The sequence below is a fragment of the Salmo salar genome, chromosome 04 (genome assembly GCF_965601325.2).
Source record: "Salmo salar chromosome 04, fSalSal1, whole genome shotgun sequence".
NCBI lineage: Eukaryota > Metazoa > Chordata > Actinopteri > Salmoniformes > Salmonidae > Salmo > Salmo salar.
This window is the reverse complement of record NC_138294.1, coordinates 22944791-22969106: the sequence shown is the minus strand read 5'-3', so window position 1 is coordinate 22969106 and position 24316 is coordinate 22944791. Positions and strand designations below refer to the sequence as shown.

General features: G+C 45.0%; 1 protein-coding gene across 1 annotated transcript in view; it reads left to right on the top strand.

Moving 5' to 3' along the window:
• The window catches only part of vegfc (vascular endothelial growth factor c), a 54810-nt gene that overhangs the window by 731 nt on the left and 29763 nt on the right, over positions 1–24316 (top strand). The window contains 2 exon segments of the mRNA NM_001173747.1: positions 22338–22557; positions 22856–23046. Coding sequence (NP_001167218.1) covers positions 22338–22557; positions 22856–23046 — 411 coding nt within the window.

The window sequence follows — 24316 nt, the reverse complement described above, 5'->3', positions numbered from 1 at the left end:
GAGGGGAGGGGAGGGGAGGGAGGGGGGTAGGCTATCATGGATGAGAGGGAGCGAGAGAGCAGTGAGAATTCCTCACAGTGAAAGGATGCAAAGGAGATTAAAGAAGAGCACTTTCAAATTAGCAGGTGTCACTGTGTCAAAACCTGTGGGTGCCTCAGTGTGTGTGTGTGTGTGTGTGTGTGTGTGTGTGTGTGTGTGTGTGTGTGTGTGTGTGTGTGTGTGTGTGTGTGCCTCAGTGTGTGTGTGTGTGTGCCTCAGTGTGTGTGTGTGTGTGTGTGTGTGTGTGTGTGTGTGTGTGTGTGTGTGTGTGTGTGTGTGTGTGTGTGTGCCTCAGTGTGTGTGTGTGCCTCAGTGTGTGTGTGTGTGTGTGTGCCTCAGTGTGTGTTCCTCAGTGCGTATGATCCTCAGTGTGTGTGTGTGTGCCTCAGTGTGTGTGTGTATGTGCCTCAGTGTGTGTGCCTCGGTGTGTGTTCCTCAGTGTGTGTGTGTATGTGTGTGCCTCGGTGTGTGTCCCTCAGTGTGTGTCTGTGTGTGTGTTCCTCAGTGTGTGTGTGTGTGTTCCTCAGTAGCAGTAGGAGATAAGGAGACAGGGATAATCTTAAACACGTGGCTATTTGATCATATAATATGACACTTAATTGGTGGGATTAACATTGCTACTATTGACTTTTAGTGTCTCAAATGAGCCTGCAGCTGTAATGATGCACTGAAAACACAGGTTCTCATTCTTAAACTCTCTTCTCTTTTCTCTCTCTCTCTCTGTGTGTGTGTGTGTGTGTGTGTTCAGTAACGATCTTGTTATGTACTCCCATTGGCTCATAAAAGTTATTTACAGTAATACGTCTGTATGACCTGAAAAAACAAGATTTCCTGTCTGGATAGTTTCACTTCCAGTACCTACCTCTGATATTAAAGTAGTATCATTCTGGCTTACGAAATTCACTGTGTAAATAAATGACCTCATATGCCATACATTTAGAAAATGTAATGAAAACATTAAACACCTCCCATAGGGACTGGTGTGATTGGTCTGAATATGTGTGTGTGTGTGTGTGTGTGTGTGTGTGTGTGTGTGTGTGTGTGTGTGTGTGTGTGTGTGTGTGTGTGTGTGTGTGTGTGTGTGTGTGTGTGTGTGTGTGTGTGTGTGTGTTTGGGTGTATGTAATCACAGTTATGTTAACTCCCTGGAGTCGTTATTAAATTAAAAGTAATTAAGATAAATTTCATTGGAATTCAAGGACAACATGTTCAACCTTACTTTTTTTCTAAATGCAAGTGGGAGGTATTTATCCTACGATGACTATGGTTAGGATACAGCGGTGAATATTTGTCCAATAACTGCACTGGAACCCAGACCATGTGTGATGTTATAGTAAGAACACATCCTGTGCAGGTTCAGTGGGTCTGCTTCTTCAGTGCTGTAACTACACTATAACTCACTTACAATTAGAGGTCATCTTGCTGCATCACTCAGTGTTGGGTTCACACACACACACACACACACACACACACACACACACACACACACACACACACACACACACACACACACACACACACACACACACACACACACACACACACACACACACACACACCTACAAACACACACACACACCTACAAACACACACACACGTGTCGAAGTGAGACATCCACTTCGAAAGAGTGCTGAGGATGAATGGCTGTTCTAATGGGGCTAGAGAGTAGAACGGGGCTGGGTTGAGAGGATTGAGAAGGGGTACGTCCATGGGGGGTGAATGGGAGAAGGGGGTGCTGTAATTTGTGGTCACCTTGAGGTTTGGATCTGGCCTCAACCCAACCGGAGCGTAGACCTTTGTGCATGCCGGTGGGTCTGTCTCAATAGTCTGGTCTGGATAATTGGTCTGGAGCTCCTTCATGTTGAAACGTTGATTACTTTGTGACTGTTTGCTTTATCACACACACACACACACACACACACACACACACACACACACACACACACACACACACACACACACACACACACACACACACACACACACACACACACACCTCTGTAAGGGGGGCTCTTGGTAGTGTAAGTACAGGAGGCCTGGGTGTTTGTGTTACAGTTGGTGAAGAATGCAGGGTGAAAACCTCCTGAGGCGATAAAGCGCACAGACCTGGAGTGTTAGAGAGTGGCTGTGGGATAGGGTCCATTACCTACTGCTCCCTAAGACATTGGACCTGACCTGGACTTAGCAGCTTCGCACTGTGTTGTTAAGGGGAATCCCTCTGGACATTGTAAGATAGGGCCCCTGTATAGAGACAGCCCCTAGCTCCTAGCCCAACTGTTACCCCCTAGGCCAGTACCCCCTGTATAGAGACAACCCCTAGCCCAACCTTTACCCCCTAGGTCAGTACCCCCTGTATAGAGACAACCCCTAGCCCAACCGTTACCCCCTAGGCCAGTACCCCCTGTATAGAGACAACCCCTAGCCCAACCGTTACCCCCTAGGCCAGTACCCCCTGTATAGAGACAACCCCTAGCCCAACCTTTACCCCCTAGGTCAGTACCCCCTGTATAGAGACAACCCCTAGCTCCTAGCCCAACCTTTACCCCCTAGGCCAGTACCCCCTGTATAGAGACAACCCCTAGCCCAACCTTTACCCCCTAGGCCAGTACCCCCTGTATAGAGACAACCCCTAGCCCAACCTTTACCCCCTAGAGCACTTCATGTAGATGTGGCAGAAGGGGCTATAAGTGTAATCAATATGGTTGTAGCTCCACCTCATCTTCTAGTAGGGTAGATGTGATTTTCACCACATTTCTTCCACCTATAATATGGCATGTAGCAGACAATTTTATCCAAAGCAACGTACAGTCATGTGTGCATACATTTCACGTTTGGGTGGTCCGGGGAATCAAACCCACTACCCTGGCGTTACAAACACCATGCTCTACCAACTGAACTACAAAATACCACTAGCCAGTCCTCCCAGATACACTCAGGAGACTAGGTAGGGAGTAGGGGTTAAGGAGTGTTTCCTGTCTTCTCCATGACAGTCAGTGTAGTGTGTGAAGAGACTTGGTAGGGAGTAGGGGTTAAAGGCTGTTTCCTGTCTTCTCCATGACAGTCAGTGTAGTATGTGAAGAGACTTGGTAGGGAGTAGGGGTTAAAGGCTGTTTCCTGTCTTCTCCATGACAGTCAGTGTAGTATGTGAAGAGACTTGGTAGGGAGTAGGGGTTAAAGGCTGTTTCCTGTCTTCTCCATGACAGTCAGTGTAGTGTGTGAAGAGACTAGGTAGGGAGTAGGGGTTAAAGGCTGTTTCCTGTCTTCTCCATGACAGTCAGTGTAGTATGTGAAGAGACTTGGTAGGGAGTAGGGGTTAAAGGCTGTTTCATGTCTTCTCCATGACAGTCAGTGTAGTGTGTGAAGAGACTTGGTAGGGAGTAGGGGTTAAAGGCTGTTTCCTGTCTTCTCCATGACAGTCAGTGTAGTGTGTGAAGAGACTTGGTAGGGAGTAGGGGTTAAAGGCTGTTTCCTGTCTTCTCCATGACAGTCAGTGTAGTGTGTGAAGTAAGCCCAACAGTTAGATCCCAGGTGGAAGAGATTACCTCACAGCTGCTTTCCTCAGCTCTACTTTATCTCTAGGTTATCTCTGTTACACAACCCACCTGTCCTAACTCCTAGTCTTACGACTGGATATCACACCTCTTTTCAGCACTTTATCCCTTTTCACCAAGAAAGAACACCGGGTCAGAGTATCAAATAGGAGCTAGATGAGTCGGATACGGTTGTAGGGTTTGGATGTGGCTTAGGCAAAGGGAGAGAGGGTCAAAGTTCAGCTGTCCTTTGAGTTAGGACACTTGCAATTACAGTCAGGATTACACGAGAGCTGTCACTTTTATGGACAAACTGGCCATTTCAATGTGGTTTTGAAATGTCTACAATGGCAAGTATTTGAGTGCCTGCCAAAATGAAGGAGAAAAAAACATTGTCAAAGGTTCAGTGGAGTATATGGGAGTCCCAAGCACTGGATTACAATAAGAGGACAAACATATATACAAGGCATTTTTATTTAGATGATGTTGATGTTGCTTTAACAATTGAGTTAATGCTTAGACGCCTTAATGTATACATGCCTGTACCCACCCAGGAGTACAATTCTCTCTCTCTCTCTCCTCATTCCATCTGTGCGCCTCTCTGTATCTCTCTCTCTCTCTCTCTCTCTCTCTCTCTCTCTCCTCATTCCATCTGTGTGCCCCTCTCTCTCTCTCTCTCTCTCTCTCTCTCTCTCTCTCTCTCTCCTCATTCCATCTGTGCGCCTCTCTGTATCTCTCTCTCTCTCTGTCTCTCTCTCTCTCTCTCTCTCTCTCCTCATTCCATCTGTGTGCCTCTCCTCTCTCTCTCTCTCTCTCTCTCTCTCTCTCTCTCTCTCTCTCTCTCTCTCCTCATTCCATCTGTGTGCCTCTCTCTCTCTCTCTCTCTCTCTCTCTCTCTCTCTCTCTCTCTCTCTCTCTCTCTCTCCTCATTCCATCTGTGTGCCTCTCTCTCTCTCTCTCTCTCTCTCTCTCTCTCTCTCTCTCTCTCTCTCTCTCTCTCTCTCTCTCTCTCTCTCTCTCTCATTCCATCTGTGTGCCTCTCTCTCTCTCTCTCTCTCTCTCTCTCTCTCTCTCCTCATTCCATCTGTGTGCCTCTCTCTCTCTCTCTCTCTCTCTCTCTCTCCTCATTCCATCTGTGTGCCTCTCTCTCTCTCTCTCTCTCTCTCTCTCTTGCTCCTCATTACATCTTTCCGCCTCTCTCTTCCCTCTCTCTTTCTTTCTGCCTCATTCAGTCTGTGCTACTAAAGTGCTACTAAGGACCCCCTCATAAACCAGGACGTATGGTGAACCGTATGAACAACAAGCAGTCAATGATCCTCAGTTGAATCCTCAGTGTGTCTATATGTCTGTGACAGTAGCAGAGTGGGAAGCCTTTGACTACCAGTACTGTCTGTCTGTCTGCTACTGAACCATCCAGCTCCCTCACACAGCAGCCAGCAGGTGGTAGCTCATAACAAAACTAGAGCTGACATACCGTAAGCTAGGATCAACATCACTGTCAAATTCATGGCTATGTGCTAACTCTGTCTGGTTAATGTAAAGCTGAGAACAGAGAGAAGAATGTATTCCCATGGTCCTTCAGGACAACTAATGGTGCCTCTCTGACACTTTCTTGCCCTCGCCTGACCAACTTCCTGGAAACAGTGTGGTCAAGAAGAGGCCAAATGTGTTCACAGTCCTCAGAAGAAGTTTCGGACATTTTCAAAACACATTTATCTGCAGTGGAGACCCTTTAGTTCAGCTCATGTGAGCTGAAAATGAACGGTAGCCGCAGTGCCAGGTGCTTAGGGTGTAGTGTGACCAAACAATGCTTAATTCCTATTGTTAAGATGATGCAACAAGTATTTCATGATTTAATGAAGCCTGAACGCATTTTCTCTTAAAGTGCCCCCTAAAAATATTGTGCCTAATTGGTGCAAGAAAACCCAGCAAATTGCTTTGTGTTTGATGTTAGCACCAGCTAGCAGTGATGTTACGCAAGTCTCATTTCTTCCTAACATAGAACATCTGTCATGCTTTCATGGGGTTACTGACAAGGTCTGTCACTGCATACAGGTTTAATCCTATCAGTGCAAACAGTAATTAAGTAATCTGCCTCTTTCCCCACGTTTCCTGTACTGTGTTTGACAAAGAACAGAACATCCCATAATAATGGAGGAACTGAACTGCCAAGGACCTTTCCGTTCTTTTCACAACCTATTTGGATGAATGCTTTAACTAATAAACACAACATCTCTCAGAACACAAAAACAACAAGCACGGGCATGGAAGTATCAGTATAAATATGGACCTTTTAGCACGGTATACTAGCACGGTGTACTACACCGCGTGTCATTACAAAGTTTCAGCGTTTATTTGTCACGTGCACAGGAGACAGCAGGTGTAAACGGTACAGTGAAATGCTTACTTGCAAGCTACTTCACAGCAATTCAATATCAAGGTGAGAGAAAATAATGTTAAGGAAATAATACAAGTACAAATTAAAAAGTAAGAAAACACACGAGGAAAATGGAGAACGTAACACAGCAATAGAAGCTATACTTGCCCAGTTAAATAAAGGTAAAATAAATATTAAATATATACTGCTCAAAAAAAATAAAGGGAACACTTAAACAACACATCCTAGATCTGAATGACAGAAATAATCTTATTAAATACTTTTTCTTTACATAGTTGAATGTGCTGACAACAAAATCACACAAAAATAATCAATGGAAATCCAATTTATCAACCCATGGAGGTCTGGATTTGGAGTCACACTCAAAATTAAAGTGGAAAACCACACTACAGGCTGATCCAACTTTGATGTAATGTCCATAAAACAAGTCAAAATGAGGCTCAGTAGTGTGTGTGGCCTCCACGTGCCTGTATGACCTCCCTACAACGCCTGGGCATGCTCCTGATGAGGTGGCGGATGGTCTCCTGAGGGATCTCCTCCCAGACCTGGACTAAAGCATCCGCCAACTCCTGGACAGTCTGTGGTGCAACGTGGCGTTGGTGGATGGAGCGAGACATGATGTCCCAGATGTGCTCAATTGGATTCAGGTCTGGGGAACGGGCGGGCCAGTCCCATCAATGCCTTCCTCTTGCAGGAACTGCTGACACACTCCAGCCACATGAGGTCTAGCATTGTCTTGCATTAGGAGGAACCCAGGGCCAACCACACCAGCATATGGTCTCACAAGGGGTCTGAGGATCTCATCTTGGTACCTAATGGCAGTCAGGCTACCTCTGGCGAGCACATGGAGGGCTGTGCGGCCCCCCAAAGAAATGCCACCCCACACCATGACTGACCCACCGCCAAACCGGTCATGTTGGAGGATGTTGCAGGCAGCAGAACATTCTCCACGGCGTCTCCAGATTCTGTCACGTATGTCATGTGCTTAGTGTGAACCTGCTTTCATCTGTGAAGAGCACAGGGCGCCAGTGGCGAATTTGCCAATCTTGGTGTTCTCTGGCAAATGCCAAACGTCCTGCACGGTGTTGGGCTGTAAGCGCAACCCCCACCTGTGGACGTCGGGCCCTCATACCACCCTCATGGAGTCTGTTTCTGACCGTTTTGAGCAGACACATGCACATTTGTGGCCTGCTGGAGGTCATTTTTCAGGGCTCTGGCAGTGCTCCTCCTGCTCCTCCTTGCACAAAGGCGGAGGTAGCGGTCCTGCTGCTGGGTTGTTGCCCTCCTACGGCCTCCTCCATGTCTCCTGATGTACTGGCCTGTCTCCTGGTAGCGCCTCCATGCTCTTGACACTACGCTGACAGACACAGCAAACCTTCTTGCCACAGCTCGCATTGATGTGCCATCCTGGATGAGCTGCACTACCTGAGCCACTTGTGTGGGTTGTAGACTCCGTCTCATGCTACCACTAGAGTGAAAGCACCGCCAGCATTCAAAAGTGACCAAAACATCAGCCAGGAAGCATAGGAACTGAGAAGTGGTCTGTGGTTACCACCTGCAGAACCACTCCTTTATTGGGGGTGTCTTGCTAATTGCCTATAATTTCCACCTGTTGTCTATTCCATTTGCACAACAGCATGTGAAATTTATTGTCAATCAGTGTTGCTTCCTAAGTGGACAGTTTGATTTCACAGAAGTGTGATTGACTTGGAGTTACATTGTGTTGTTTAAGTGTTCCCTTTATTTTTTTGAGCAGTGTATATATATATATACTGAGTGTACAAAACATTAAGAACACCTTCCTAATATTGAGTGGCATGGACTCTACAAGGTGTCGAAAGCATTCCACAGGGATGCTGGCTCATATTGACTCCAATGCTTCCCACAGTTGTGTCAAGTTGGCTGGATGTCCTTTGGGTGGTGGACCATTCTTGATACACACGGGAAACAGTTGAGAGTGAAAAACACAGCAGCGTTGCAGTTCTTAACACGCCTGGCACCTACTACCATACCCCGTTCAAAGGCACTTAAATCTTTTGTCTTGCCCATTCACCCTCTGAATGGCAGACATACACAATCAATGTCTCAATTGTCTCAAGGCAAAAAATAATCATTCTCTAAGCTGTCTCCTCCCCTACATCTACACTGATTTGAAGTGGATTTAACAAGTGACATCAATAAGGGATTCAACTGGTCAGTCTATGTCATGGAAACAGCAGGTGTTCTTAATTTTTTATACATTCAGTGAATTGAGCCTGTAGCTTAAACAGACAGATTTTGATGGGGATTTCTTTATTATGTTACTTAGATTGATGCAGGGGTGTGTCAATAGACTTTTAATTATTAATTAGACATGGCAAAATAGGAAATTAATTATAGTAAATGATGCAAACACAGATCTTTACAATAATCACAAATATGTATCACTAGCTTAAACATTTAGAGATTTAAAAAATGCTCCTAAGCACAATTGAACCAGGCGCTGTAGACTGGAGCATCCGTGGGGTCAGTTCAGCAGGCTGAACGCTTGACGGTCCTAGGTATACCTAACATCTTCAGACTGAAGAGTAAAGAGTTGGATTAGACTCACAAAGGATATACAAAACTCCCAACTCCCATTTTCTGCAGTGGAGAGATTGAATGGGGGTCAATGAGGTTAGAATGCATCATGGATAGGCTCAGTTCAGGGTACTTGTTGGTAGCAGACATTGTATAAAGCGGTGCTCCTGAACCCTTCAGGTGTTAACATTTAACCTGTTTCTCATTGTTATGCTGATCCTGGCTCTCCACAACAGGTATTTTCTGACTAGAAAAATGAAAGCAGATTAAAGAGAATGTGAAAGGTGCCCAGTTTGTTTTTCTGTGGTGATTAGATAATCAGATCCAACTCTCTGTAGTCAGAAATGTGTGCTAGACATTGTCATGGTCCTTGAATTCAAGCAATTTTGCTATGATAACATCTTAGTGTTTGAGAATATCTTCTGGGACGAGATGTTACATATTATGCAGCATTTCAAAGCTGGACAAATGGGACCAATTTCATATGGGAGACAAATTCTAACAGAATCACAACAGCTAAGATGAGAGACTGCGATAGTCTACAGAGACCGCGATAGTCTACAGAGACCGCGATAGTCTACAGAGACCGCGATAGTCTACAGAGACCGCAATAGTCTACAGAGACCGCGCTAGTCTACAGAGACCGCAATAGTCTACAGAGACCTCGCTAGTCTACAGAGACCGCGCTAGTCTACAGAGACCGCGCTAGTCTACAGAGACCTCGCTAGTCTACAGAGACCACGCAAGTCTACAGAGAACATGCTAGTAAGATGTCGCCGGAGCAGAAGGGAGACGTTTTACGTGCCCCCAACCGATTGTGTTTTTTTGTATATTTATCTGCATTGTTTGTAACTTATTTTTTTACTATTTTTGTACATAATGTACATAATGCTGCCGCTACCGTCTCTTATGACCGAAAATAAGTTCTAGACATCAGGACTACGATTACTCACCACGGACTAGCAGAATACTTTTACTCTTTCATGACTCTGACGGAGGATATCTCCCTCGGGAACAGGCCCCGACCCCAGTGATCTGCGTGAAGAGGAGGCGGAGAAAGAGAGGCCGGAGGGCGGGCTGCCTTCTGATGAGTCGGAGGCGATCGAATAAACCCCCACTCCCCTCAGTTCTGCTTGCAAACATGCACTCTTTGGACAATAAAACGGATGAGTTATTGGGAAGATTAAACTACCAACGGGACATTAAAAACTGTAACATCTTATGCTTCATGGAGTCGTGGCTGAACGACGACAATATTAACATACTGCTGGCTGGTTATACACTGTACCGGCAGGATAGAACAGCGGCGTCTGGTAAGACAAGGGGCGGCGGTTTATGTATTTTTGTAAACAACAGCTGGTGCACAATATCTAAGGAAGTCTTGAGCTATTGCTCGCCTGAGGTAGAGTTTCTCATGATAAGCTGCAGACCACATTACCTACCGAGAGAGTTTTCATCTATATTTCTTGTAGCTGTTTACATAACACCACAGTCAGAGGCTGGCACTAAGATAGCATTGAATGAGCTGTAGTCCGCCATAAGCAAACAAGAAAATGCTCACGCAGAAGCGGCGCTCCTAGTAGCCGGGGACTTTAATGCAGGGAAACTTAAATCAGTTTTACCAAATTTCTATCAGCATGTTAAATGTGCAACCAGAGGGAAAATAACTCTGGACCACCTATACTCCACACACAGAGACACATACAAAGCTCTCCCTTGCCCTCCATTTAGCAAATCTGACCATAATTCCATCCTCCTGATTCCTGCTTACAAGCAAACATTAAAGCAGGAAGCAGCAGTGACTAGATCAATAAAAAAGTGGTCAGATGAAGCAGATGATAAGCTACAGGACTGTTTTGCTAGCACAGACTGGAATATGTTCCGGGATTCCTCCAATGGCATTGCGGAGTACACCACATCTGTCATTGGCTTCATCAATAAGTGCATCGATGACGTAGTCCTCACAGTGTCCGTACATACATACCCCAACCAGAAGCCATGGATTACAGGCAGCATCTGCAATGAGCTAAAGGCTAGAGCTGCTGCTTTCTAGGAGCAGGACTCTAACTCGGAAGCGTATAAGAAATCCCGCTATGCCCTCCGACGAACCATCAAACAGGCAAAACGTCAGTACAGGACTAAGATCGAGTCATACTACACCAGCTCTGACGCTCGTCGAATGTGGCAGGGCCTGCAAACCATTACAGACTACATTACATTTACATTTACATTTAAGTAATTTAGCAGACGCTCTTATCCAGAGCGACTTACAAATTGGTGCATTCACCTTATAATATCCAGTGGAACAACCACTTTACAACAGTGCATCTAAATCTTTTAAGGGGGGGGGGGGGGGGTTAGAAGGATTACTTTATCCTATCCCAGGTATTCCTTAAAGAGGTGGGGTTTCAGGTGTCTCCGGAAGGTGGTGATTGACTCCGCTGTCCTGGCGTCGTGAGGGAGCTTGTTCCACCATTGGGATGCCAGAGCAGCGAACAGTTTTGTTGACTGGGCTGAGCGGGAACTGTGCTTCCTCAGAGGTAGGGAGGCGAGCAGGCCAGAGGTGGATGAACGCAGTGCCCTTGTTTGGGTGTAGGGCCTGATCAGAGCCTGAAGGTACGGAGGTGCCGTTCCCCTCACAGCTCCTCACAGCTCCGACTACAAAGGGAAGCACAGCCGAGAGCTGCCCAGTGACACGAGCCTACTGGACGAGCTAAACTACTTTTATGCTCGCTTCAAGGCAAATAACACTGGAACATGCATGAGAGCACCAGCTGTTCTGGAAGACTGTGTGATCACGCTCTCAGCAGCCGATGTGAGTAAGACCTTTAGACAGGTCAACATTCACAAGGCCGCAGTGCCAGATGGATTACCAGGACGTGTACTGCGAGCATGCGCTGACCAACTAGCAAGTGTCTTTACTGACATTTTCAACCTCTCCCTGTCCAAGTCTGTAATACAAACTCCAACACCATCATTACATTTGCCAATGACACAACAGTGGTAGGCCTGTTCACCGACAACAACGAGACAGCCTATAGGGAGGAGTTCAGAGACCTGGCCGTGTGGTGCCAGGATAACAACCCCTCCCTCAACGTGATCAAGACAAAGGAGATGATTGTGGACTCCAGGAAAAAGAGGACCGAGCACGCCCCCATTCTCATCGATGGGGCTGCAGTGGAGCAGGTTGAGAGCTTCAAGTTCCTTGGTGTCCACATCACCAACAAACTAACATGGTCCAAGCACACCATGACAGTCGTGAAGCGAGCATGACAAAACCTATTCCCCCTCAGGAGACTGAAAAGATTTGGCAAGGGTCCTCAGATCCTCAAAAGGTTCTACTGCTGCACCATCGAGAGCATCCTGACTGGTTGCATCACTGCCTGGAATGGCAACTGCTCGGCCTCCGACCACAAGGCACTAGAGAGGGTAGTGCTAATGGCCCAGTACATCATTGGGGCCAAGCTTCCTGCCATCTAGAACCTCTATACCAGGCGGTGTCAGAGGAAGGCCCTAAAAATGATCAAAGACTTCAGCCACCCTAGTCATAGACTGTTCACCCTGCTACCACTCGGCAAGCGGTACCGGAGCACCAAGTCTAGATCCAAGAGGCTTCTAAACAGCTTCTACCCCCAAGCCATAAGACTCCTGAACATCTAGTCAAATGGCTACCCAGACTATTCGCATTGCCCCCCCCCCTCCACAACACTGCCACTCTCTGTTGTCATCTATGCATTGTCATTTAATTAACTCTACCTACATGTACATACTACCTCAACTAACCGGTGCCCCCGCACATTGACTCTGTACCGGCATCCCCCGTATATATTGTTATTTTTCACTCCTGCTCTTTAATTACTTGTTACTTTTATCTCTTATTCTTATCTTTATTTTTTGGAAACTGCGCTGTTGGTTAGGGGCTCGTAAGTAAGCATTTTACTGTAAGGTCTACACATGTTGTATTCGGCGCATGTGACTAATACAAATTTGATTTGATTAGTCTACAGAGACCACACTAGTCTACAGAGACCACAATGGTCCTGGAAGACATCAACAGCAGGTGACAAGAGATCTGCCTTTCATAACGGCACCTGTTTTCAGTCCGTCTCATTTTCTTCTCTTCCCTGTTCAGCCTGTTCTGTTCACATATGGAAGTACATCTAATCCCCTACATGGGTTTTACCACTTCTTAAACAGTAGCGTAGAAGAGCATCCATCAGCTGAAGTTTAATTAGAAAAGAGAGAGCCCAGAGAGGGAAGAAGAATGAGATGTGGAGGAGAGGGACTTTAACCTCCCAGCCGCTCCTCCTAAACTCTTGGCCTCTCTGCGTTGACTTTGTGCACGCGCCTTTAAATGCAGCCCTACAGAACAGAGGTGATTGGCGGTTTTATTCATATCGCCAACATAAGGACTTGCCATTTGGAAGTGCACAAAGGAGGTAGAGGTGTAGAGAGAGGAAAAATCCCCCATTCATTCTTAGCCTGGTTTCCTTTAAGCTCTGCCGGTTTTTCTCTGTCCTGGACCTCAAACAGAGGCACGGAGCAGTCAGAGGGAAAAGCTTTACTGGTCGACTGGAGATTATATTTCTTGATTGTGGCAATATTACTTTCGCAATGGAATTCAACCAATAATTTCTCTGTCTACTGCCTTATAACCTAAGCCTGTCATGTGGCTCAGTTGGTAGAGCATGGTGTTTGCAACGCCAGCATGGCGTGTGCAACGCCAGGGTTGTGGGTTCAATTCCCACGGGGGGCCAGTACAAAAAAATATATAATAATAATAAAAAATGCATGAAATGTATGCATTCACTACTGTAAGTCGCTCTGGATAAGAGCGTCTGCTAAATGACTAAAATGTACATGCTACATACGAAGTCCTCCATAGTGATAGTTTTAGTGGGTACACCGATTTGATTGACTTTCGTTACAAGTTTCGCAATTGACTGTTCTGTTTGACTAATCTCGATTGTCATACCGCTCAGAAAGCCAAGGGTCCTCACAAGCTTCCCTGTTTCTCATGGGTACATGTTTAGGTGCCCCAGTAACTCTGAATGTACTGACACCGTGACTAAACAAGAGGACTAGATAGGTGGTCTCCTCATCGGGAGTAGCAGAGTGTGCATGTAGACTGTCTGTAAACTGGTTTGGAGACAACGGGTTAGCTTAGGAGTCTTTGATTAATTGAGAACTCACTAAGGCAAGACGTTTGTTTAGAAGAGGAGTGTGAGCTGCATGCCTGGTCTGAAGTTACGACAGTGACACACACGTACTCACACATGAGCGCACACACATAAACGCAAGCACACACACACACACACACACACACACACACACACATGGCTCTGCGCTCCTAAGTCAGCTTACACCACGACTGCCAGTGTGCAACCGCAGCACTCCAGCGCTAAAACAACAAGTCGTGACGTAATGCCCTCGTGGCCAGTACCGCCATAAGCGATGAGCTCTGGGGAGCAGGCTCCCTCTGTACTGTATCAGCTTAGCACTTCCAACTGCTCTGTGAAAACAATTACAATTAGACATCTGTGAGTGTAGTTCAAATTTTCACACAATTCTCTCTTGACAATACACTTGAATAACTTGAATTTCATGTATCTCAAGGATTTGCACATACAGGACCTGCCCTTTCAAGAGAAACCAACAGGTTAACTCTCAGACTCCAACGAGGACAATTAGCATAGAACAGCATGTAAGATACACGTTTTCTCCTGTCCTATGCTTTGAGGTTTTCCCTCGCCCTTCAACCTGCTGCAGTATTTGAAGGTTGAGATTAAGTTGGAAAGACTCAACATGCATTGGTAGACCAGTGGTGGGGTCATGGCTTGAATGGATCTAGCTTTTGTCAAATGTACATCAAAAGTAGTTTTTTGTGCATTTCAGCTAACCCAGTGGAGGCTAGCTAACCCAGTGGAGGCTGGAGGCTGATGTGTGGGGATGTAAAGTCGACCAGGCAGAACACCCTGGAAGGGGAGCTCAGAAGGTGGGCTATGCTACATCAGACTCTAGTTCCCGGTGGTCCTATAGAGCCAGATAAATAGGCTGAGCTGATTGCTTTATTGCGCCGCAGAAACCCTAAAGCAAGCAGCCATTCACAGATAAACATGTCTAATCCCACTAAAAACACATCCCTCATGTCTGTCAGATATCTGTGAAACGAATCTGCAAAGTCAAAGAGGAAGGGTGACAAAATGGAAGCCAGTTGAGGATTACAAGATCAGTGTTCAAAATCCCTTTTCCTCCAAGTTCTTCTGCAAAGCTGATTGTATCTTGGCAATTATTCAATAATAGTTGATTGGGGTTTTCAAGGCTAATCCTATATTATGTACATTAACACTGACTATGATATTTGATATGCTCTGACTTTACACAGTGGCAGTTTTACATCTAATGACTATAGCAGCTTTAGCGCTAGGAATGGAAAAGCCATTCCCCCAAGGAAGAAGGCAAGTGGGTGAGAGAGTGTGGAAGAAGGAGGGTGGAATGATGCTGGCCTTAGGATGAGCTGTAGCGTGGTGTACATGAGGAATTGTTGGAGTCTTCCTACCTACTGGGAGACATCTCAATCACACCAGGTCTGCGTCCCAAATGGCACCCCATCACTTATATAGTGATGACAGGGTGCCCATAAGGCTCTGGTCAAAAGTAGTGCACTAAAAAGGTAGTAGGTGCCATTTGAGACGCAACCCAGGAAATGATTAGTGATGAATAGGATTATTCAAATGAAACCTGCGGTCTGTCTGGGTTCTGGTCTGCTGAGCGGTCTCTACATGATGATTTGTATCTCAGTTCATTTCAGGTCCATATCAGTAGAATAGGATAGATATCCCTGATATTGGCTTACCCTGCACACCAGATGGATGGAGGCATGGCGGTGCATGGGCCCTCTCTTCCCCTTACAACTCCTTCCATCTATATTGTGGTGGGAGTCTGCTCAGCCATCCAGAGCTGGTGTTTCAGTTCGGCCCACAAGTTTTCTATGGGATTGAGGTCAGGGTTTTGTGATGGCCACTCCAATACCCTGACTTTGTTGTCCTTAAGCCATTTTGTCACAACTTTGGAAGTATGCTTGGGGTCATTGTCCATTTGGAAGACCCATTTGCGACCAAGCTTTAACTTCCTGACTGATGTCTTGAGATGTTGCTTCAATATATGCACATCATTTTCCTCCCTCGTGATGCCATCTATTTTGTGAAGTGCACCAGTCCCTCCTGCAGCAAAGCACCCCCACAACATGATGCTGCCACCCCCGTGCTTCGCGGCCGTTTTTTGAGCAGTGGCTTCTTCCTTGCTGAGCGGCCTTTCAATTTATGTCAATAAGGGACTCGTTTTACTGCGGATATAGATACTTTTGTACCTGTTTCCTCCAGCATCTTCACAAGGTCCTTTTCTGTTGTTCTGGGATTGATTTGCACTTTTCGCACCAAAGTACATTCATCTCTAGGAGACAGATCGTGTCTCCTTCATGAGCGGTATGACTGCTGCGTGGTCCCATGGTGTTTATACTTGCGTACTATTGTTTGTACAGATGAACGTGGTACCTTCAGGCATTTGGAAATTGCTCCCGAGGATGAACCAGACTTGTGGAGGTCTACAATTTATTTTCTGAGGTCTTGGCTGATTTATTTTTATTTTCCCATGATGTCAAGCAGAGAGGCACCGAGTTTGAAGGTAGGCCTTGAAATACATCAACAGGTACACATCCAATTAACTCAAATGATGCCAATTAGCCTATCAGAAGCTTCTAAAGCCATGACATCATTTTCTGGAATCTTCCAAGCTGTTTAAAGGCACAGTCAACTTAGTGTATGTAAACTTCTGACCCACTGGAATTGTGATACAGTGAATTATAAATGAAATAATCTGTCTGCAAACAATTGTCGGAAAAATTACTTGTGTCATGCACAAAGTAGATGTCCTAACCGACTTGCCAAAACTACAGTTTGTTAACAAGAAATTTGTGGAGTGGTTGAAAAACGAGTTTTAACGACTCCAACCTAAGCTTATGTAAACTTCCGACTTCAACTCTATATGTAGATATATGAATATGGCTCTGGCTAGGTCAGTTTCCTCAGTACAGTGTTCTCTAAGCCTGTCCTGTCCTACTGTAGCTAGGCCTGTTCTAGGTCCATTACAACCTGTTCCCTGTTTCTAAGCCTGTCCTGTCTTACGCTAGCTAGGCTTGTTCTAGGTCCATTACCTCCTGTTCTCTCTCTCTATGCCTGGTCCAGAGGGTCTAATAAATATGGATCAAAGTAATGGCTGCAACAGATGCTACACGTGTAATTCCTGTGTTTGTGCAGGTAGCTAGTAGTGGGATCAGGCTATGGAGAAAAACTCCACATCCTGCTTTAGCAGCCTTCTGTTCCACCTTGCCTTTGGCTACATGCCATTCCATAACCTCTTATCCCCATTTAGCAGTTATGGTTCCTCCTCATGTACAGACCATGGATGATATGCAGACATCAGAGATATTACTGTTCGTCATGGATCTGTTTTGGTTTGAATATTTAGTGGTTTCACATCTGGGGCTATAACATGATGTCATCAGATCAAACTTTAGATGACTGAATGTTGGATCTGACTTGACCCAAAAAAGATGTGCCTTGGTTTTAAAGGATCTGTTTAGTGAGTTCTGTCCTGATGTACGACAGCGAATACAATTCTGGGTTTGGTTTCAAATAAAAAGAATTTGATTTGGGAAGTGGAAGACTATTCAGTTTTAAATTGTTGGGTGGAGTAAGTAAGTTACTATCACAAGTTAAGGACAGGAATAGTTTGAGGTTTTCCTGTCATTCCGTTGACATCAAATACATCATTGTAAATAACAATTTGTTCTCAACTGACTTGCCTAGTTAAATAAAGGTTAAATTAAAAAAAATAAAAATAAGAATTTGTTGAGTAACTATCAGACCTATTACCTATTGGCCACTGCTACAGCGTTTTTTCCAAACCAGGATGCTTGTTTTTTCTTAAGGGAACCATTTTCAATCGGTTATTTTACTTTCAATATGACTCATATCATTAGATTATGCGGTTTGGACATATCAGGAAATCTTTAATTCACTATTTTTGCAATATTGATGAGTCACTGACTTTGGCAGTATTTTGACTGTGTTTTTATTGATTATGACATCACTTTTGGGAATGGAAAAATCTCGTCAGGCGGTTTGCTCACTAAATGTCACTCCAATGCAGAACATGACTTCAGGCTCCGTCTTTAGGCAGTGTAAAACAGATACAAATGGACCATACAGTATCATATACTCCCCATGGCAATACATTCATGGTAATATATTTGAATATATAGTTGATTCCTGGCAACACGGATTAAATCCCTTGCCCTGCAGGAGAACGGAAGAGAGGAATTCCAGGCTCAGGTTGGGAAGATCGTTTCTATGCTGCTGGATCCTGGATCTTAGAGGGGACGAGGGGGAGGGAGTGGGAGGTGGGGAGGACGGGGGCTTGCCTGGTACCCATAAACCTGCTCTGCTCTGCTTAGTCAGAGGAAGCACAAACACTGCTCCTTCACCGTCCAGGCCCAGGCTGTGGTTTCTACATGTCATCATAGGAAATACCTAGAGCCATACTGTACAGTATAGGATGTAGCAGCCTTCCAGTAACTCAGTACTGAGGCCATCACTTAGGCCACAGTTTTCTTCTGTTCGTTACAGAAACTAACTCCCACGCATATGATTCCATCTTGACATTGTTTATTGTCCGTTTTCCCTGACAAGGGGAATCTCACAGCCCTGGTTGTAATCTATATAACCAGGGACTGGAGTTATTGCTGGTCAGATCACATGGTCAGGGACAACTCCTGGCCCTAGCCACTCCCTCCTAATGGTGTCAAGTGAACAATTGAAAGTCAGTTCAATTTGCAATACTGTTAAGAGGTCATTCAAGTGCAAAGACAACAGCGTTTAGGCAAGGGTGTGCGTGTTTGCTTGGTAATTGGAACCACACATGTTGATGATTAAACCCCACTGGCATGTTATTACTGTCATAGTGGTCAGGAGGATTTCCTGTGCCTGCTTGTAGTGTTCCATGACCATCCCTCAGTCATACGTTCACCTTCCTGTGCCCGTGGCAGTGCATTCCACTAACAGCAGAGATATGCACCACTTTTGTGCACTATGAAGGGAATACTGTGCCATTTTGGATGAAGACCAGGACTGACAAAAATGAACTTTGGCTGTGGTTTTATGTGTTACATTTTGAACATTCTTTTATTCCGGACTGTATGTCTGTCCGCGCGGTCATTCATATCCTGTGACTTCAAACTTTCACCGCATGAACCCTAGTCAAAAGTAGTCAATGTAAGTGTCATCAGTGGGATTGCTTGGCAGAGTTCTAAACTGCACGGAGCAAATGAAAGTGGTGTGTTTTGTGGTGGACGTGATTCATTTGAAGCTTTTTTACTGCAGTGGGCTAAATCAAGGTCACACAGAGTCTTAAACCAATCTACTTTGAAACAAATTATACACCTCACACACATTGGTTATGGGCTTAAAAAACGAAGACACCTGTACCATGTCAGATATAGAGTCGAAATGTATTACATTTGGAGTTTACATCCCAGTAATATACTTTATATACATCAAAATAGACTGAAATATAACAAAACTGTTTGACATAGAAACGCCGGATTATTGGCGTGATTTAAAAACAAAAGTGTATTAATTATGAAAAATAATAATAACATTCCACCCATGAGGCCACTAGGTCATTTGACTGCAGGAAAGGGCTACCTATCAAATGTTCTGCCTGCCTACTGTACTATACTGTCAAGTGTCTACTGCCTGGTGGATGCATTCCACTGTGGATCCTTACTGTGTGTTTCCATATTGGTCTTCTGTACTCCGTGCTCCCAAGTCAATAGTAAAACAACAATGGGTTCTATTTCTAGTTAAACGGAATGTTTAGTTGGAGATACGTTTGTTCATTGTTTGCCTTTGTCTCTTAAAATTGAGTTAAGACGTCAGACATTTCTTTCTCTAGTGAAAGAACGTGAGGGTGGACCAAGGTGTGAATAAGCTTACACACACACACACACACACACACACACACACACACACACACACACACACACACACACACACACACACACACACACACACACACACACACACACACACACACACCACACACACACACACACACACACACAGTCTATTGTTTCTGGTAGGAAACAGACCATTGCGTGTTATCTCTAGAACCATTGTAAACTAACACATGAAAGGAGTCTAATACAATAGTCTTGTTCAGGGTTTCTCTGGTGTTTGAGCTTCCTGAATAAATAAAGGGGAAAATGGCCGCTTCCTACAAGGAATTGAATTCTACCTCTTCAACTGATACTTTGATGAGGAAGCAGTGCTCGGGAGAGAGATGTTGCATGTCTAGAGGACCAGAGTTGAGCCCCACCTCTGTGCAGGCAGTACACTATAGATTCCAATATATGAACGTCTCTAAGGTTCCACTTCAACCTGATAGAAAGGTCAAGCTCTTTCTCTCTTTGTTTCTGGATTATGTCAATTACAGAGGAGCCGAGGTCGTGTTGTCAACTAACTATCGGCGATACGGGAGTAAAAGATGGAACTGCTGTTCCATCCTGTTATTTGCTCTGCTGCGTTTATTAAGTCATGACATCTGATGTCAAAGCAAAGGCTTGAACCTGTGTCCTTGGAGGGTATCTGAGTCCAACAAGCATTCCCTGAACTGAATAATGCAATCAGTATGTTTCCAATCTGTCAATTGTCTGCGAACTGCAAAGCACGTCCCCTCTCAGTTCAACCCTCTTCCTTATCGTTTGGGTGAAATGTTTGCAAACAGCGCAACGCTCATCTTTGAAGACGAGATGAACTAGACAAATCAACATATTATTAAGTAACCTCCCCTGGGAACAACTCAACTAGGGAAAGCCTAATGGTTCATGTCTTTGTTCATTTGCCTATCCTGTCAACATGTTTTAAAACACTAAACATCCCACAAGCTTTAAGGCAAACATATGAGTCATGTGTATTTATAATGTATCATGTTCTCCAAGCCAAGCATTTAAGAGATGTGTTCTCTGTAAATTAGAGTCAAGAACCTTACATATCCATGGTTGTCAGCACAGAATAAAATGTAATGTCTATTTAATAATCCCAGCCCGGTCTTGGATAATAAACGATGATGAATTACCCAGATAGAGTCTGTCCGAAATTAAAAAAAACATTTATCACCCCTTTTTTTCTTACTTTCGCTTTTTGACACCTTGAAGGGAGACGAATGTGAGGGAGGGAGGTTTTCTCTTTCTTGGTTATCATCGGGGGTGATCAGTCATGACTCATGAGGGTTACTGGGCATGTTTCCTGGAATGTTCCAGACAGCAGTATCACTTTTCATCGGCAACTCCTGTACACTCTGTTAGACAGTGCTCATGTTTTCACACTTTGCAAACTCATATCCCCCAAGGAGTGGCGGGGTGGAGGGAGGGCTACGTTACGTTAGAGGGGGAGGCACGGCTGCACGATGAAACATTCTCGCTGCGGACGCTGCTTCAGCTCAAGATCTCAACTCCCAGGCCGCGTTTAACACCCTGCTCGGCTTACTGAGTAAGCAGCCTGTCAATTGTTTGGTCGGTGAGGGACGACTGGGTGCTGAAAGTGTACTAGACGATTCGGATACAGATGTCTTCCAGGGGTTGGTTGTACTGTTGAAGGAGAACAGGTCATTAGCTAGAGTAGCTACCCTCACACCAAGCGTTCTGTATTATTCACGTCTCCCTACCCGTTCAGACAATATTGGTCTGCCTCTCCACTGTGTAGACACCCTGAAGGAGTAACGATACGTGTTGATGTATTTTAATGATGTCTTAGCCCATACGTTAAAGGCTTTTTACCGTTCACTCTGCACCTACTTGTGGTTAGCATTTTTATTTTTTCATTTCAATACTGGTCTATGGTTGATACAACTGTTAAAGGCGGCGCAATACAAAGAGATTCTCAGCGTTGAATGAGAATTATGTTTTGGAATGAATAGTAAAACTAACACAGTTAGTAGATTGAACTGATTCGTGGCAGGTCATGGGAGATCAACAAGTACAGGAGCCTACTAAGGGCTGGTTTGCAGTCCGTGAATGAATGAGTAGCTGATTGTTCAAAGCGCTTACATACGGTGTGGCAGGTAGCCTAGCGGTCGAGAGCGTTGGGCCAGTAACTGAAACGTCGCTGTTTCGAATCCCTGAGCCGATTAGGTGAAACATCTGGCGATGTGCTCTTGAGCAAGATACTTAACCCTCGTTGCTCCTGTAAGTCTCTCTGGATAAGAGCGTCTGCTAAAATACGTAAATGTAAATATCACGTGATTCCACTGCATCTTTGTTGGCTGTCAGGACAGGAAATGCTTTACCAATGCAATTGAAATGGTTTTATCCGAAAGGCCAACACCAGCACACAGCAGAACCCAAACTATATCAACCAATGAAAAGGCTCAAACAAGCATTTATTACACTTACTAGGGGGTTAGTGACATGTCTATGTCCGTGAGCCAAAACCATCACCATGAGATTCCTTTCTAAACACTCCTCCTAACAAATAACAATAAGTTCTAAGTCAATTCATCAGATCATAGTATTGTCTCAGACTGAGTTGAATTTGGTAACACAGTTCGTCGTGAATCCTGTCTGTATCATTCACCACACTACTGTGGGAGGTCTCCTCAAACCGAATACCTTCATGTCTTCTCCCTAGTTCTTATTGTGTGATAACGGTACCAGTACATCAGTCCTTATATGGTCTCTCTGTTCTTTCCATCCAGGAGCCGTCGGAGCCAGACCTTGAGCAGCAGCTGCGCTCCGTGGCCAGTGTTGACGAACTGATGAGGATAGTGTACCCTAACTACTACAGGGTGCTCAGTTGCCGGTCAAAGCGGGGCGCACGCTTCACCCTGAGAGGGGAACACACAGCCACGGAAACGCGGTCGAGCGGCGAACTGCCGGCGTACGCTGGAGCTCCCTTCAACCCTGACACACTGAAAAGTAAGTGTCTGTTTTCAGGAAATGCTTTTTCTGTCACTGTTGGCCTGTCTAGATTTCTTTGTTGTTGACCAACTGACCTTGTAGGATAGTAGCATTTGACGATAACAAACAATTAGATCAGTGCTTAGTTTAGCAAACAAATGTATATCACCTAAAAAAGAAAAGACATATGATTGGCCACTTATCTTGTTCTGACGTCAATACAGGAAGTGCAATACAATACATGGTTTTGTCGAATGATGATGTCATTTTAATGCTCTGGTCTTCCTGTCTGATTCTCTCAACGTGCATCCAACAGGTATTGAGTCAGAGTGGAAAAAGACCCAGTGCATGCCACGAGAAGTTTGTTTAGATGTGGGGAAAGAGTTTGGGGCGGCTACAAACACCTTCTATAAACCACCCTGCGTGTCTGTCTACAGATGTGGGGGCTGCTGCAACAGCGAGGCGCATCAGTGTATGAACATCAGCACCTCCTACATCAGCAAGACGGTGAGTTGCACACAACCTGGGGGACCGCAAGAGGGAGGGGTGGGGGTGTGAGTGCGCGTGTGCGTGAGTGTGCGTATGTGTGTTGGCTAGTATGTTGGAGTGGGGTTCTTAAACAGCGCCGGAACTCAACTTCAGTCCTCACAGGCCACAGTATCTTCAGGTTTGTTTTGTCCCCAGGGGCTTAATCGATCAATTAAAGTCATTGATTGACCACAGATCACTCACAGATCATCATTTTACTAGTTGAAGACTACAAGACCTGAAGACCTGAAAACACAGGCCCCTGGGGACTGGAGTTGGGTTAAAGCCTTGCTTCATATGATTTAGAAATGGTTTAGTTGATTTGCATGAAAATGCCATAACAACGCATTGTTTTTACAGAGTGTGATCTGTGGAAATTCCAGTGACATATTGGATGTACTCTGATGTGCTTATAGCTTCTTTAAAGCCTGCGCTTAGTTTTTCTCTACTAGACTGAGGGGAGTGAGGGGTTCATTCTCAGTGTCCCACCTTGATTCAGGGGGTAAACGGCAGGCAGGGGGTTTTCTGCGAGGTTGTGTATGTGTTGGAGTTATTAGCGGCTAGGCCTCTTATAATTGTCCACTTATTTTGGGTGGGCTGACCCCAGCCGGCCTATTCTGAGTCTGTGTGATTTAAAGCATGACACGCTCACAGTCAGGGGGTTTGAGTCTGAGTCCTCATGGTCAAGGCCTTAACATTACAACTGTTGTTAGACTGCTAATGTTGCTATGGAGACTTACCACAGCCTCTGTAAGTATAGCTCAATGACCTGCTTGACTTAATCCTGGTCACCCCTGAGAACCTAAGGGCTTTTCCTATAATCTTTACTGACCTAACACATTTTATTGTATAGTATTAACATGGACCATCAATAAATTTGATTCTCTATTTTCGGGGATCCGAAAAAACACTGTAATAGTTGTGCAATTGTTTTCATGCAAATCAACAGTGCAGTGTTTTTTATGACCAGCGAACTAGACTCATAAGGCCCTGATGGGGGGGTGGGGGGGGGGTGGTGGTTCTGCTCTGTGTGGTACAGTAACTGATGTCTCTGTTTATGCTGTGTTTGCGTCAGAGAATAAGTATGCATCAACATTCAAGGAGACACTGGGGGAGCATAGATGTTAGATTAGGACTCGTCTGTAGAATTCAGTTGAGCGCTGGCGTGCCCTGATCTATGCAGATAAAACATATGTTCTCCATCCAAAGTGGTCAGACTTAAGTGAAGGGTTCTATATTTCTATATAGC